The sequence below is a fragment of the Hippocampus comes genome, unplaced genomic scaffold (assembly GCF_001891065.2).
Source record: "Hippocampus comes isolate QL1 unplaced genomic scaffold, H_comes_QL1_v1.1 scaffold213, whole genome shotgun sequence".
Lineage (NCBI taxonomy): Eukaryota > Metazoa > Chordata > Actinopteri > Syngnathiformes > Syngnathidae > Hippocampus > Hippocampus comes.
The window spans coordinates 323,169-336,103 of NW_017806232.1; the positions used below are offsets into that span (position 1 = coordinate 323,169).

The 12,935-nt window shown below is 43.4% G+C and overlaps 2 protein-coding genes across 2 annotated transcripts in view; one reads left to right on the plus strand and one right to left on the minus strand.

Moving 5' to 3' along the window:
- Nucleotides 1-546: 546 nt before the first annotated feature.
- Nucleotides 547-1,222, minus strand: uqcr10 (ubiquinol-cytochrome c reductase, complex III subunit X). Its single transcript, XM_019856372.1, has 2 exons — nt 1,046-1,222; nt 547-866 (listed from the first exon to the last, which is right to left on the minus strand). Exons 1-2 carry the CDS (start codon nt 1,214-1,216, stop codon nt 819-821), a joined length of 219 nt encoding a protein of 72 aa, XP_019711931.1. The 5' UTR covers nt 1,217-1,222; the 3' UTR covers nt 547-818.
- A 482-nt stretch (nt 1,223-1,704) lies between these two features.
- Nucleotides 1,705-12,935, plus strand: part of ap3b1a (adaptor related protein complex 3 subunit beta 1a) — a 31,568-nt gene continuing 20,337 nt past the window's right edge. Inside the window, exons 1-17 of the mRNA XM_019856445.1 lie at nt 1,705-2,043; nt 4,806-4,881; nt 4,981-5,055; nt 5,285-5,380; nt 5,531-5,691; nt 6,136-6,202; nt 8,751-8,943; nt 10,036-10,120; nt 11,008-11,172; nt 11,243-11,297; nt 11,373-11,444; nt 11,513-11,575; nt 11,639-11,771; nt 12,006-12,115; nt 12,198-12,374; nt 12,461-12,647; nt 12,769-12,899. Of these exons, the coding sequence (XP_019712004.1) occupies nt 1,916-2,043; nt 4,806-4,881; nt 4,981-5,055; nt 5,285-5,380; nt 5,531-5,691; nt 6,136-6,202; nt 8,751-8,943; nt 10,036-10,120; nt 11,008-11,172; nt 11,243-11,297; nt 11,373-11,444; nt 11,513-11,575; nt 11,639-11,771; nt 12,006-12,115; nt 12,198-12,374; nt 12,461-12,647; nt 12,769-12,899 (1,974 nt within the window). The 5' untranslated portion in view covers nt 1,705-1,915. The remainder of the gene's footprint in view (nt 2,044-4,805; nt 4,882-4,980; nt 5,056-5,284; nt 5,381-5,530; nt 5,692-6,135; nt 6,203-8,750; nt 8,944-10,035; nt 10,121-11,007; nt 11,173-11,242; nt 11,298-11,372; nt 11,445-11,512; nt 11,576-11,638; nt 11,772-12,005; nt 12,116-12,197; nt 12,375-12,460; nt 12,648-12,768; nt 12,900-12,935) is intronic.

Here is a 12,935-nt window from a genome sequence, read left to right on the forward strand (position 1 = left end):
AGGAACAGTAAGTTTGAATTTGAATTTCTAAATGAAAATTCACCTGAATCATCATCTCTCTCACTGGAATGAATTAGAATGTTGTACTAAGAAATACATTTTGACCTCCCCCAAAACTCAACAAATTGTAATGGGAGCGCTGTCAACTGCAAACATTTTTGACATATGAAACGATAGATGTATATACAAATATAATATGTAGTTTACCTGTAAAAGTGTTCCCTAATGTGGTGAGAGTTGAATGCTATAATACAGTGCGTTTCTCAAGCTTGCACTCAAGTCAAAACAAAGAAAAAAATCATTTGAATGATGACTCGTTTAAAAAAAATAGTATGGATCACTTGAATCTCAAGGGACCACAGGCTTACAATACACACTAAGTGCATGTGAGAGTAAGGTCAGACGGGATCTTCCTTATTTCTGTATAGTTTTCATAAGATTTTAGGCAGTGTGCACTGATTTTTCCAAGATATGCGGCATGGCTCAACATAGGGTGGGACAGATGGAAATAAGTAATATTATTGGAAGGAAACAACAATAGACCAATCCGTTAAGACGTCAACATTTAATTTAATCATTTACAATATGTGAGAGTGACAACAAAGGCAGAACATATGACAGGAATCGGGAGAATGAAATGCCAGGGGTCCACTGCATCACCTTCGCGGGGTCTGGTCAAACTTTGGAGTCAGTTTGAAGCACATTGAGTCCGTCTTTGCTGTTGTTTGTTTCGGTGGGTGAATGAGTGAGTGGAGTCCAAACAGGCAGGATGATCGATGACAAGCTTCAACTTGAGCCAGTGGAAACGGGCGTCCCCATTATTCTTCCTTGGTCTCGTAGTTATGTTTGATGTGCTTCCATAATTTCTAACAAAAAACAAGATCAGTTTAATGATGAAAAAATAATACACAATTTGATGACTCTAAGTAGGTTCAAATTAGCGGTAGCGGCGAAGTTAGCTTCGCTAGCACCGAGAAGCACTTCGCCCTCTGCCTATGCAAGGTCAGGATAGAAGCAGAATTTCCGCATCGATAAAGTGTCTTACCCCGCGATTCATTTGCTCAAAGATCGCGTCGCCACCTTGGTCGAATATTCGCTCGAAAAAGACAGCCCCAACCATGATGGTTATGGCGAAAGTGGACGTTCTCCTGAAGAGCAGATTGTACACGGACTTTGCAAGCGCCATGTTGAGAGTGGAGTTGGTGCATATGCGCATGCGCGGTGACTCACTGCCGCCTCCGTCATCGAGAGGGCCCCCCGTGGGTGAAGCCAGAAGGCAGCCCAAATCTCAATTTAGTCATTCCATTAAAATGTATTTAAATTTCGAGATCCAGTACTTAAACTAAATCTAAATCCAACCAGTTAGGAAATTGCACGTTTCTTGGAAAGTGAAATATTGTAACCATGGTTACATTTAAAGGGACATTGACTGAAAAACAAAAGAGTTTACAGGAATTATGTGTTCCTGTTTGAAGATAGGCTACACTATTTGATAGAAATGTTCATCATGATCATTTTTTTTAATTTTAAGAAAGAAAAGTAGAAGATGTGTCACATGCTTCTCCTCGCGGCAGTGTTTTGAGGGAGTAAAGCACATTGAGCATAGAAACACATTTCAAAGAGCGCCTCCCACCCCACAACACAATGGACAACCTGTTCTAATCTACAGTAGTCTATGTTTGCCTCGCTCGAAACCTGTCATGTGACACCAGCTGTAGACTTCCGGTACTGAATGTTAAAAAAAAGTTGGAGGAAAATCTCAACAGAAGTTTATCCGGGTCTTATTAAAGTTCTGTGACGGGTGCTACGCCGACAAACACGACACTTTAGTGGGCCTTCGGCGGTGAAAGTGGGAGTTTATTTTTTTATTTTAATTCAAATTTTTGTGGGATAGGGAGTGGACAAAGTTTGGAAGATGTCGACGACAGCGTTGTACAACGACCAAGGTGGAGGAGCGGAGACTGCGGTGGAGGCTGGCCAGGAGAGCACGGCCACCGCCGGGGCCGGGGCCGCCTTCGGACTCTTCAGCGCTGACTTTAAAAAGTGAGGCCACTTTATTATTACTGTTTCATGACTACTTTGACTAATGCTAAGCTACGTATGCCACGTTGACGTGTCCTCAGCGGAGGCGAACTGTGGTAGCTAGCTACAATGATGGCCAGTGACAGTTAGCCACTAAATTTGGGTCAAAATGTCAGATTTAGCCACCCCCCCGTTTCTCGCGGGGGCTGCGGTCCACTCCCGCCCGCAATCAGCGACATACAGCACTTTAAAGCATGTCTTTTTAAATTGTAACTGTGAACAGATTTTAACTTTTTAAAACACACTTTTTGAACTAATACTGAAGGGATCCAGTGGATCCTTAAAAAAGCACGAAAAGGCATTGAATCATGAATCAAAAAACAAGGCTTCAATTGCCATTAGAATGTCTGAAGTTCATCTTTCAAAGTCTTAAAAAAACGTGTACACACGTGCTAGGTAGGATTTTTCTGACTGTGAACTTATATTGAGGTGATTTACCTTATTAATTAAAATGATTCACGGACTGACTTGTCATCACGCAATTCCAACAGCGGCACCAACAAAACGTGACATGGTTTTAGTCGAGACACTTTAAGGGCAATTTTATTCATATTTAGATCATTGGAATGGACACTGGTCTTAAAAAGAACATTGGCCCTACTTGTTTCGTCATGGAAAGTCTTGCTTTGGCTTAATAAAGGTTGACAAACACCTGACTGTTGAGAACATTAAAGATTTTGGGCATCATGTCAGCCAGTTTCCAGCAGAGGGTAATGGTCTGTTACAAAGATTTCAGCAGTCCACATGACAGCAGCTTCTCGGATCTTGTGTTTAGCTCGAGTTGGGTGGCAGTGAGGAATGTCACACTTTGCTGTACACATTGGTGCCTCAAACTCGGAAGTATGTGTCACATTTTCACTTGTTTTAGAAGATTTATTTTGAAATATCATTTTTTAGGTTGTTTTTCCAGATAGCGGATACACTTAAGAAAGCATTTTTTTTTTTTGCAGATGAGAAAAATGAACAAAATATTTTAGGCAAGATTTTGGGATAGGAAAACAGATCCCAAATGTTTTTTTGGATATCGATGGGAACCACAAGGCAAATATATAGGCAAGATTTTGGGATAGGAAAACAGATCCCGGATGTTTTTTGGATATCGATGGGAACCACAAGGCAAATATTTTTGGATGTTAACTGCAATTGTGAAATGACGGAGACCAAACAATTTCTATAGCTTCTGGGTATCAGAATTAAAATGGCAGGAGACATTTTTTGGGGGATGTTTTTCCAGATACCAAAAATGCTAAAACAAATGATTGTTGATGTTTTTCACATATCCGAAACTTAAACGAGTGAACCCAATGAGATGTTTATGGCCACAAGACATTGATTCAGATCACATGCTCCCGGCTGTTCCCTGACATTCTTCATGTTATCCGTCACGTCAAACACACTGCTAGGTGACTAAAAAAAGTTGCCCACCGTCCAGAGTAGTTAAGCCAGGGAATGAACATGGTGACGGCAGGTGACTAGGGGAGGATGGTCCTGGAAAAACGTGTAGTCCGTTAGCAGAAGAATGACACGCTGTTAGCGAGCTGACTCAGTCTTGCGACTTAATTTGCCAAAGTCAAGAGGAAGAAGGCAAGCGGCGAGTGTGCAAACAAAGCCGACCGGTTGCCCCAGAGAGCAGCGGCGAGGAGAGTGTCTCGCTATGGATGCACGCTTGTTGAGTTTCCGCTCGGAGGCAGCCGTGGCCGTCAGGTCGGCCATGGTGTCGGCTGAGCACCTGCAGCTGTCCTTGAAGTCCGAGCTGAGCCAGGAAGAACGCACCCTGACGCTTTCAGCCAACAAGTCGCTTAGAGACGGGTATGATGGCACGGATGAGATCTGAGGACCTTGACTTGTCCAGTTTGGAGTTTAATTTTCATTTTTCGTGTATGGTAGAGTGTCACCAAAGCTGTTGTTGGTTTTTGGATTGCTGAAATACCAAGGCGTTAATTTTGGGGTGTTTTGGGGAGAACTAAAATAAAAAAAAATTCTTGATGTTTGCTGACATCAAATTCTTAACAAGTAAAAAAAAAAAATCATTCAAATTATGGAAAATATTTCAAAAAGTTGTCGTGTTTTACAGGTTACTAAAAAAAGGAATCAAATGTTGTTTTGTGTATGTTTGTCAGCCATCCAAAACCCAAAGATCTGAAAACCGAGACATTAAAGTAACTGTACATATATATTTTTTCTCATATTGCTGAAATGTGAAGAAAATAATTTGGGATATTCTTCAGATATCTGAAACACAATGAAACTTTTTAAAAATGCTTTTGCAGAACTGGAATACTAAGATTAATGACGTTTTTTGCTGTTGGGATACCTGGAACATTTTTAAAAAATGTTTTTTTTTTTTTAGTTTTATGAAACACAAACAACATTTTAAAATCCCATTTATGAAAACTGTGATTGCTGATTTTTTCGGATTTGGTATTTGGACATTGTGTTGGGAATGTTGAGCACAACAGATGTCTGTGTACTGGTACACAATGCTACCACAGTTTTTGCATTAGCTCAAGAATGAGCTGCTCCAGCAAGTGAGTGATTAATTCCACTTGTGTTTTTTGCTTGTTTTTTTTTTTTTTTTTTTTTTTTGTTTTTTTTTTTTGTTTTCCCAAGTTGGCCTGTTGACACAATCATCGCCCTTGTGGACCTTTCACACGCGACCTGAATGTCTTTAACAAGCCAAAGTGCCGTTGTTATCACAATTCGTCTTGCTTTGTGCCCTTCAGGAATGAAGACCTAAAAGAAATGCTGGAAAGTAACAAGGAGTCGCTCAAACTGGAGGCCATGAAGAGGGTCGTCGGGGTGAGTGTGCAGTGTCTCTGGATTCCAGACAGATGTTATTCACTTGAAAGCATCTTGTGAACACAACTGTATGTTTTTTTTTTTTTTTTTTCTCCACAGCTGATTGCCAAAGGAAAAAACGCGTCGGAGCTGTTTCCCGCCGTGGTGAAGAACGTGGCGAGTAAGAATATCGAGGTATGACTCTATCGTCTGTTTCCATGTCTGCGCCAAAAAAAAGGTTGCTTCACAAAGTAGGCTGCTACTTCTGAAGTCTTCTGTTAGACCTTCACCTTGAGTGAGTTCAGTAGGCAACTTGATCATTATTCCTCCTGCACCAGCACCCTCAACATTGTCAGTTCGAGACATGGGGGAAAAAAAAAAAAAGTTTTGTTCTCAAGTCGGTTTTGTTTGTGTCATTTGCCAGCTGAAGAAGCTGGTCTACGTGTATTTGGTGAGATACGCGGAAGAGCAGCAGGATCTCGCCTTGCTTTCCATCAGCACCTTCCAGCGAGCCCTCAAGGTAACGCCTTTTAGCATTCGCTCTTTCTGTAACACCCTTAAGTGCCACAAGATGGCACCAACGCCATAGCCAATGGGAAAGTAGTATCGTGTTTCCAGTAGGAAAAAAAAAATTATCCTTATAATCAAACGCACACACATTTTGTAACAGGACCCAAACCAACTGATCCGGGCCAGCGCGCTGAGGGTTTTGTCCAGCATCCGCGTCCCCATCATCGTCCCCATCATGATGCTAGCAATTAAGGAGGCGGCGGCCGACCTGTCGCCTTACGTCAGGAAGACTTCTGCCCATGCCATCCAGAAGCTTTACAGGTACCTGCGCGCAACCGTACATTCACACTTTTAATGCGACCATCTCGTTGATGTTGGGCCTAATCTTCGCATCTCCAAAGCAGTGTCATGAGTCTGTGCGGAACTTGAGTTTGAGGCTTTCTTCTGCACCGTAGCGTGACAAAGATCCATATTGAACACAACAGGATGAATCAAATGTATCCCAATTCACACTTTTCACTCGTTATTAGTTTAAAAAAAAAAAGACAGTCTTTCTGTCGTGAGGCGGTTTGATGTTGCACGGCTCCCATAGAGTGATGGACGAGGCGGAGTTTAAGACACACTTGAGACAGTTAAGCATTCAACCATATTTGGATAGAAAAGCGTGATGTGCATACCTTCCACAGAAAAAAAAACATTGTTCGGGCACTATACTATTTTTGATTTTTTTTTTTTTTAATACCTTTTCCACATTTTGTTCCTCAGCCTCGATCCCGAGCAGAAGGAGCATCTGATTGAAGTGATCGAGAAGCTCCTGAAGGACAAAAGCACGGTGAGTGCGGCCACCAGAGGGCAACCCAGTTAAGCGATTGGCCCCCCTGGCCCTTTTGTATCCCTGTGCCACAGTTTGTTCTGGCAGTGCCTCACTTTTTTTTTTTCTTTTTGCGGCCACTTAAATCCACACGTCCTCACGTGCTCCTGCTTAAGCTTTCGTTGAGCTTTACACTTGTGTCACCCCATTTTACATTTATCACGCTCTGACGTCTTTAAAAAAAAAAAAAAAAAAAAAAAATTAAAGATTATTGGAGCTGGTCTCAATGAATGAATGCTTAATTTGTTTGCTTCACTGCACTCATGCTCAGAGTTTGGTGATTATGTATTCATAGCATACACTTGTAATTGTACAAACAAATAAAGCGGCTTGGGCCAACTGCTGATGTGGGACGGCAAGCTTGGGAGCAGATATATAGCATATTTAGCTGCAGCCCATTAACGAAGACAGATGACTTCTCTGCGCACACGTGAGGCTTGGGAATTGAGCGGGGTGGGGGGACGGGAGGGGAGACGCCATCATCACACAAGTACTAGCTGCTGCTGATTAATGGCGAAACCCCCTCCTGAATATTTAATAGACATCACAAGTGCGTTTTTATGCCTACGTATGGTTTTAGAAGTGGCATGACATGATGAGACAGTCAACTCGGTATGCTGTTCTTTTACAAACAGAGCACGCAACAGTACTCGCAGGCAAGCAAATATTGTTAGTGGAATGGTGTCGACTACCGGAGTTTAGTTGGGGACATTCTCTGCCTCTTCTTGCTTTTAATTATGCTGCATCTCTTCCTGCTAAACTCAGGGCTGGCGTGTTGTGGCGCAATGTGGTACTACACTGACATTGTGCAGTTTCAAATTGGGACTTGCCCTAAAAAAAGGAAAAAAAAAAAAAACAGAAATGCTGTAAATGCTTCTAATTGACATAAGCAGATCGTTCACTTTTATCTGTTTATCAGAAACGCCTGGAAATGGTTGTAATTTTAAATGTAAAGGCTACACATTTCTCGGCCCACCTACCCACTATTCCCCATCGGCTTTTGTTGTTATTGCAGTTTATTTCCTTCTCAAGAAGTTGAAGTTCTGCGTTCTCTGTGAAGAGTTCATTTATAAAAACATCAATAACAAAACAAACAAAAAAAACAAGCCTGTGGGCGTGGTTAGGAACGCTATCAGGTGATCGCCAGGAAAAATGAAGTTGCTGTTGCCTTCTGACATTTACATTTCCAAATGTGCCCACTTGTTTCGGTGGCTGTGACACACATTGGTAAGGAAGCACGGGTGTGGGCGTGGGGGTTCTGCGGCTGTTTTAAAGACAAAATGGGACACCGTGATGGGACTGTTGACGGCGGAGTTTGTGCAGCTGTTTTAGCGTGATGGATCTATTATGTCGCCCATTACAAGATTAAATGATGGATCCCTCCCCACGTTCACCTTCCCAGCCTGCCACTAAATTGAAACCAGAGAAGGAAAGAAGGTGAGGGTTCCCTATGATTAGGGACGAGGTGGGACGGCCATTAATTTAAGAAGGAAGGGATGGATCGTCCGACGCCACGATGTACTATCCATCAAAAAAAAAAAAAAGGGGGGAGGGAGCAGTGTTGTCTTTACATCAGCCTAATTAGAATTCATCGCAAACACAGACTCAAGGACGCACTCCTGCCCCTCATAATTTTTGAGGAAATTTATTGTTAATAGAAGAGCCATTTTCTTAGTGTGGTTTTTTTTTTCTTTCCCCTTCCCATTACCACCTTATCAACCACACTGACTGTTCTTGACAGCGCGGGAAGTTTACCTTTGAGGTTGAAAGTTGGTACACACTCAACTGATTGCCAGCCAATCGCTGGGCACAGAGATAAACAACCATTCACACACACACACACACACACACACATCTAGGGACATTCTAGAGTGATCCGTCAACCTACCATGCATCATGTTTTTGGAATGTGGGTGGAAACCGGTGTACCTGGAAAAAACTCACACAGCACGGGGAAAACATGCAAACGCCACACAGGAGGGCCAGAGCCCGGAATTGAACCCCGGCCGGATCTCTGAAATGTGAGGCAGACGTGCTAACAGGTGCCGCTCCGTTTGATATTCTTCTTTAAAAAAAAAAACAAATTCAAAGAAGGAAAAACAAAAACAATCAGCTGCCATCTGTAGAAAACAAATAGAGAAACAAGCTAGACCTACAAATGGAGCCAAACAAACTAAATTATAGAGTTGTTCTGCTTCCCGGGGAATTGCACATAAATTGCTTTGATTTGTAGGAAAGGTATAATTGATGGATTTTCTTCTCACGCTTGTGAAAATGACTCAATTTAAACTTTTAAGCGCTCACATTTTTTTCCCCCCGCAATGATCAACGCTGGTTGCAATCAAAGTTGAAAATACTTTTTTATTCTTTTTTTGCCGCTCCTTTTAGCCTCGCAGGCGTAATGAGGTCAGATTTGTTAACAATTGTTTCTATTTCCCCTGAGTGGCTCGACACACTTTGTTGATTTTGTCTAATTGTGGGCTTTTTTTTTTTTCTTGGTCCTCGCCAGCTTGTGGCGGGTAGCGTGGTGATGGCCTTCGAGGAGGTGTGCCCGGATCGCATCGACCTGATCCACAAGAACTACCGCAAGCTGTGCAACCTGCTGGTGGATGTGGAGGAGTGGGGCCAGGTGGTCATCATCTCCATGCTGACGCGTTACGCCCGCACGCAGTTCATCAGCCCCTGGAAGGAGGTGACCGGCTACACACCATCTGCACCACGACGTTATTTTCAGAGATTCAGTCAATTCATCCACAGCGCTGTGTATTAAAAATGTGCCAAAATATTTTCTTATTGAGAAAAGTGCAACAACAACCAAATGTTTGATTTTTGGGGAAGTGCGCCATCAATAATAGATTGATGTTTGGGGGTTGGGGGTCCGAATAAATCATTTTAGGAAAGTGCAGTCGCGATAGTTTCTTTTAGATTATTTTTTTTTTTTTTTAAGTGCAGCATTAATTGTTGTCTGTTTAGAAAAGTGCATAGTTTGTTTTTGTGGGGGAGTGAAACATAGCTGTCTTCTTTTTTGGAAAGTGCAACAGTCAAGCAATATATTGTCTTCATTTTGGGAAAGAGCCAAATCACGAGTTCGGATTGTTTTTACAGTGGTGCGCCATCAATATCTTTTAAGAGAGTGCAGCAGAGATCATTTCTTTTTTGGTTCTTAGGAAAGTGCAGCATCAATAGTTTTTGTTGTTGTTTTTCGGAGAGTGGAATGTTCATTGTCTTCTTTTCTGGAAAGTGCTACATCACGACTCTGTTTTTGGGAAGTGCAACAAAACAAACAATAGATTTTTGGGGAAAGTGCCACATCCGGAGTTTCTATTCTTTTTGGGGAAGAGCAACGTCAATTGTTTGTCGTTTTACAAAAGTGCAACACAGCATCAAAGGATAATCATGAGTCTTTTGTGGGACTGCCACATCAGATTAGTGTATTATCAAGAGTTTCTTCTTTTTTGGAAGGTGCCAGGGGAAAAAAAATAGTTTGGAAGCAGTTAAGTTTGACATACTGCCGAAAGCACTCTGCTAGCTATGGCATTCATCAGCTAGAGACTGAGATGCACTGTGTATGTTTGTAAAAATTAGCGTGTGGCGAGGCCCTGAGGCAGTTCCACTTCCTTGTACTCTTACATTCCTACCTTCGACATTGGAAATGTGTTTTATTGAACCAAGTTTGGACACCTTCGAAAATTCAGTTGCATTCTTTAAACAAAGGATTTGTCAGCGACAATTGTTGATATTAAGTGCCTTTGTGTGTTTGACTTGTCACGGCGGCGCCCAGGGTGCCGTGTTTGTGGAAAACGATGACAAGACCTTCTACGACTCGGACTCTGAGGAGAAAAAAGACCCAGCGGAAGAAAAATTTTGTCTCAAAAGAAAGTCTGTAAGCTTATTGCTCACATAGCATAAAGACGGAAATGAGCATAGATGTGAAGAGTTAGTATAAACCTTCAACCAACTTCTACTTTAACACATGGAACACACACATAGTATGCAACATTACTCATACATATATTTTTCTCTCCGCGTAATGTGAAAAACACACAAATGTTCGTTTAAAAAAGATGTGTGCAAACAATTAACCTGTGACAAAAGTCACCCCACACGACTCGCGCTTCCAAATCCACACGCGTAGACAAACACTTCTCAGCAATGATGTATTCCTGGGCTGCCATTTTGTCTAAACACAAAGGCACATGGACAAACCGGTAGCTGTCACAAGATGGCCACACACGTCGAGCGCTTCTCCATCACGCGGAAGCCTCAAGGTCTCCTCGCCGCTTCCCAATGATTAAAAATGGGACAAGCACTGCGGTTTTCTTTTTTTTTGTTTTTCTTCCCCGGCGGCGGCGAAAAAGCAGCCACCTTCTCCATCTTTGTTGATGCCTCTACACGCAAACCCACACACACAGTATGTGCACTGCAATTCTGCAAACTTCGCATCAACACTTGTTTCAATGCAAATTCTCGTTTTGTTCCTTTTATTTCATTTTTGACAGTCAGTGCACATATATTTTCATGTGATCTATATCCGTATTGCTGTCATTTAGGGGTGTATATGTTTGCGAGAAAGCTTTTCTTTTTAAGAAACTGCATCAATAGTTTTTTTTTCAATGTAAATATATTTTTTATCAGTTTTCTTTTTGGGAAAGTTGATCAGTAGTTTTCTTTTTAGGAAAGCTCAACCTTTAGATTGTCTTCCTGTTGGGAATTTGCAACATCAGTTGTTTTCTTTTTGAGAATGTGCAACATCAATGGTTTGTCAGTAACAAACAAAAAAACATTGCGGTGAAAATGCGAGCGCACGGGACTAAGTGTTTGCTGTGCTTTGAGGTGGTGATGGCAGTGGCTCAGCTTTACTGGCACCTGGCGCCCAAACAGGAAGTCAACATGGTGACTAAGTCTCTGGTGCGCCTGCTGAGGAGCCACAGGTAAACATTTGAGCCCAGCTGTCCGCCCTCGATCGCCGGTTATTGATCGCTACTCTATCGTGTGCCGCAGAGAGGTGCAGTATGTGGTTCTCCAGAACATCGCCACCATGTCAATTCAGAGGAAGGTAAGTGCCATTCAAACGCAAGGCCACTTTAGTCGTTTTGTTTTGTTTTTTCTTCTGATTTTTCAATGCAAACAGGGGATGTTTGAGCCCTTCATGAAGAGCTTCTACGTCCGATCCACAGACACTACGCACATCAAAACACTGAAGGTATGATCCGCATTGGCAATATCTTTTTGCAGTGAATGCCGTTGGATCACAAACTATTGTTTTTGTAGCTGGAGATCCTGACCAACCTGGCAAATGAGGCCAACATCTCCACCATCCTGAGAGAGTTCCAGGTTTGGCTTCTCGTAGACGGTTTTTGGACGGGCGGCAGACCTTGACTTTGATTGTCTGAGCAGACGTACGTGAAGAGCCAGGACAAAGCCTTTGCGGCGGCCACCATCCAGGCCATCGGACGATGCGCCACCAACATCGCCGAGGTGACCGACACCTGCCTCAACGGTCTGGTGCTGCTGCTGTCCAACAGAGATGGTAAAATGGCCACTGTTGTTCTTCCTCTCAATAGTCTCCTCATTCTTACTCTTTCATTTCTTCGCTGGTTATAGTAGCAACTTCCAAATGTTTCTGATACAGATGGGGTCATACTGCAATTTTAGTCATTCTGATTCCAATATCGATCATTATGAAAACCAAAGGTCGCCGCCTTCAAATTTCTTTGACATGGGAGAAATCATGTTGTCATATTGCCTGCACCGTTTTGTGCAGAGGGCGTGGTGGCCGAGAGCGTGGTGGTCATCCGGAAGTTGCTGTTGACCCAGCCCACCCAACACAGCGAGATCATCAAGCATATGGCCAAGCTCTTTGACAAAATCACAGTAAGATGCCATGCGGATGTGATTTATTTAATCCATGTGCAAAGAGACGTGCTGCTCAATCCTCCCGGCTGGACTCCCGCAGGTACCCATGGCTCGCGCCAGCATCCTGTGGCTCATGGGCGAGTACTGCGAGCGCGTGCCCAAGATTGCGCCCGACGTGCTGCGCAAGATCGCCAAAACATTCACAACGGAGGAGGACATTGTCAAGCTGCAGGCCGTCAACCTGGCGGCCAAACTCTACCTCACCAACTCCAAGCAGGTATGAGGATGTCAAGCACAGAACAAAAGAATGTGTGCCTTTTTTTTTAAAAAAAATGGTGGTGGGTGGGGGGATTTCTTCTCTAGACCAAGCTGCTCACCCAATACATCCTCAACCTGGGCAAGTACGACCAGAACTACGATATCCGGGATCGCACCCGCTTTATACGACAGCTGATCGTGCCCAGCTGCAAGAGCGGCGCCCTCAACAAGTACGCACGCCGCATCCTTTTGGCACCCAAGCCCGCCCCCATGCTCCAGTCGGCGTTCAAAGGTACTTTGCACGAACCGGTCACAATAGCCGCAGCCACTTGACTGGATCTGCGTGATGAGTGCTGGGCGCCCATTTTACAATGATTATTTTGTATGTTTTTCTCGCGCTGCCGCTTTTTCAGATCGAGATCGTTTCCAGCTGGGCACGCTTTCTCACAGCCTCAACAGCAAAGCCACTGGATACCAGGAGCTGTCGGACTGGCCCGCAGTGGCACCCGACCAGTCCGTGAGAAACGTGGAGGTCATTGAGCCAGTAAGTTACTGGTCCCACAAATCCCCCCCCCCCCCA

Bases quoted from the DNA above. Each gene is read 5' to 3' on its own strand.
- uqcr10 (XM_019856372.1), bottom strand. From the start codon at position 1,216: ATGCGCATATGCACCAACTCCACTCTCAACATGGCGCTTGCAAAGTCC. The intron at 867-1,045 runs GTAAGACACTTT...GTTTTTTGTTAG, and splicing joins TTGAGCAAATGAATCGCGGG to AAATTATGGAAGCACATCAA.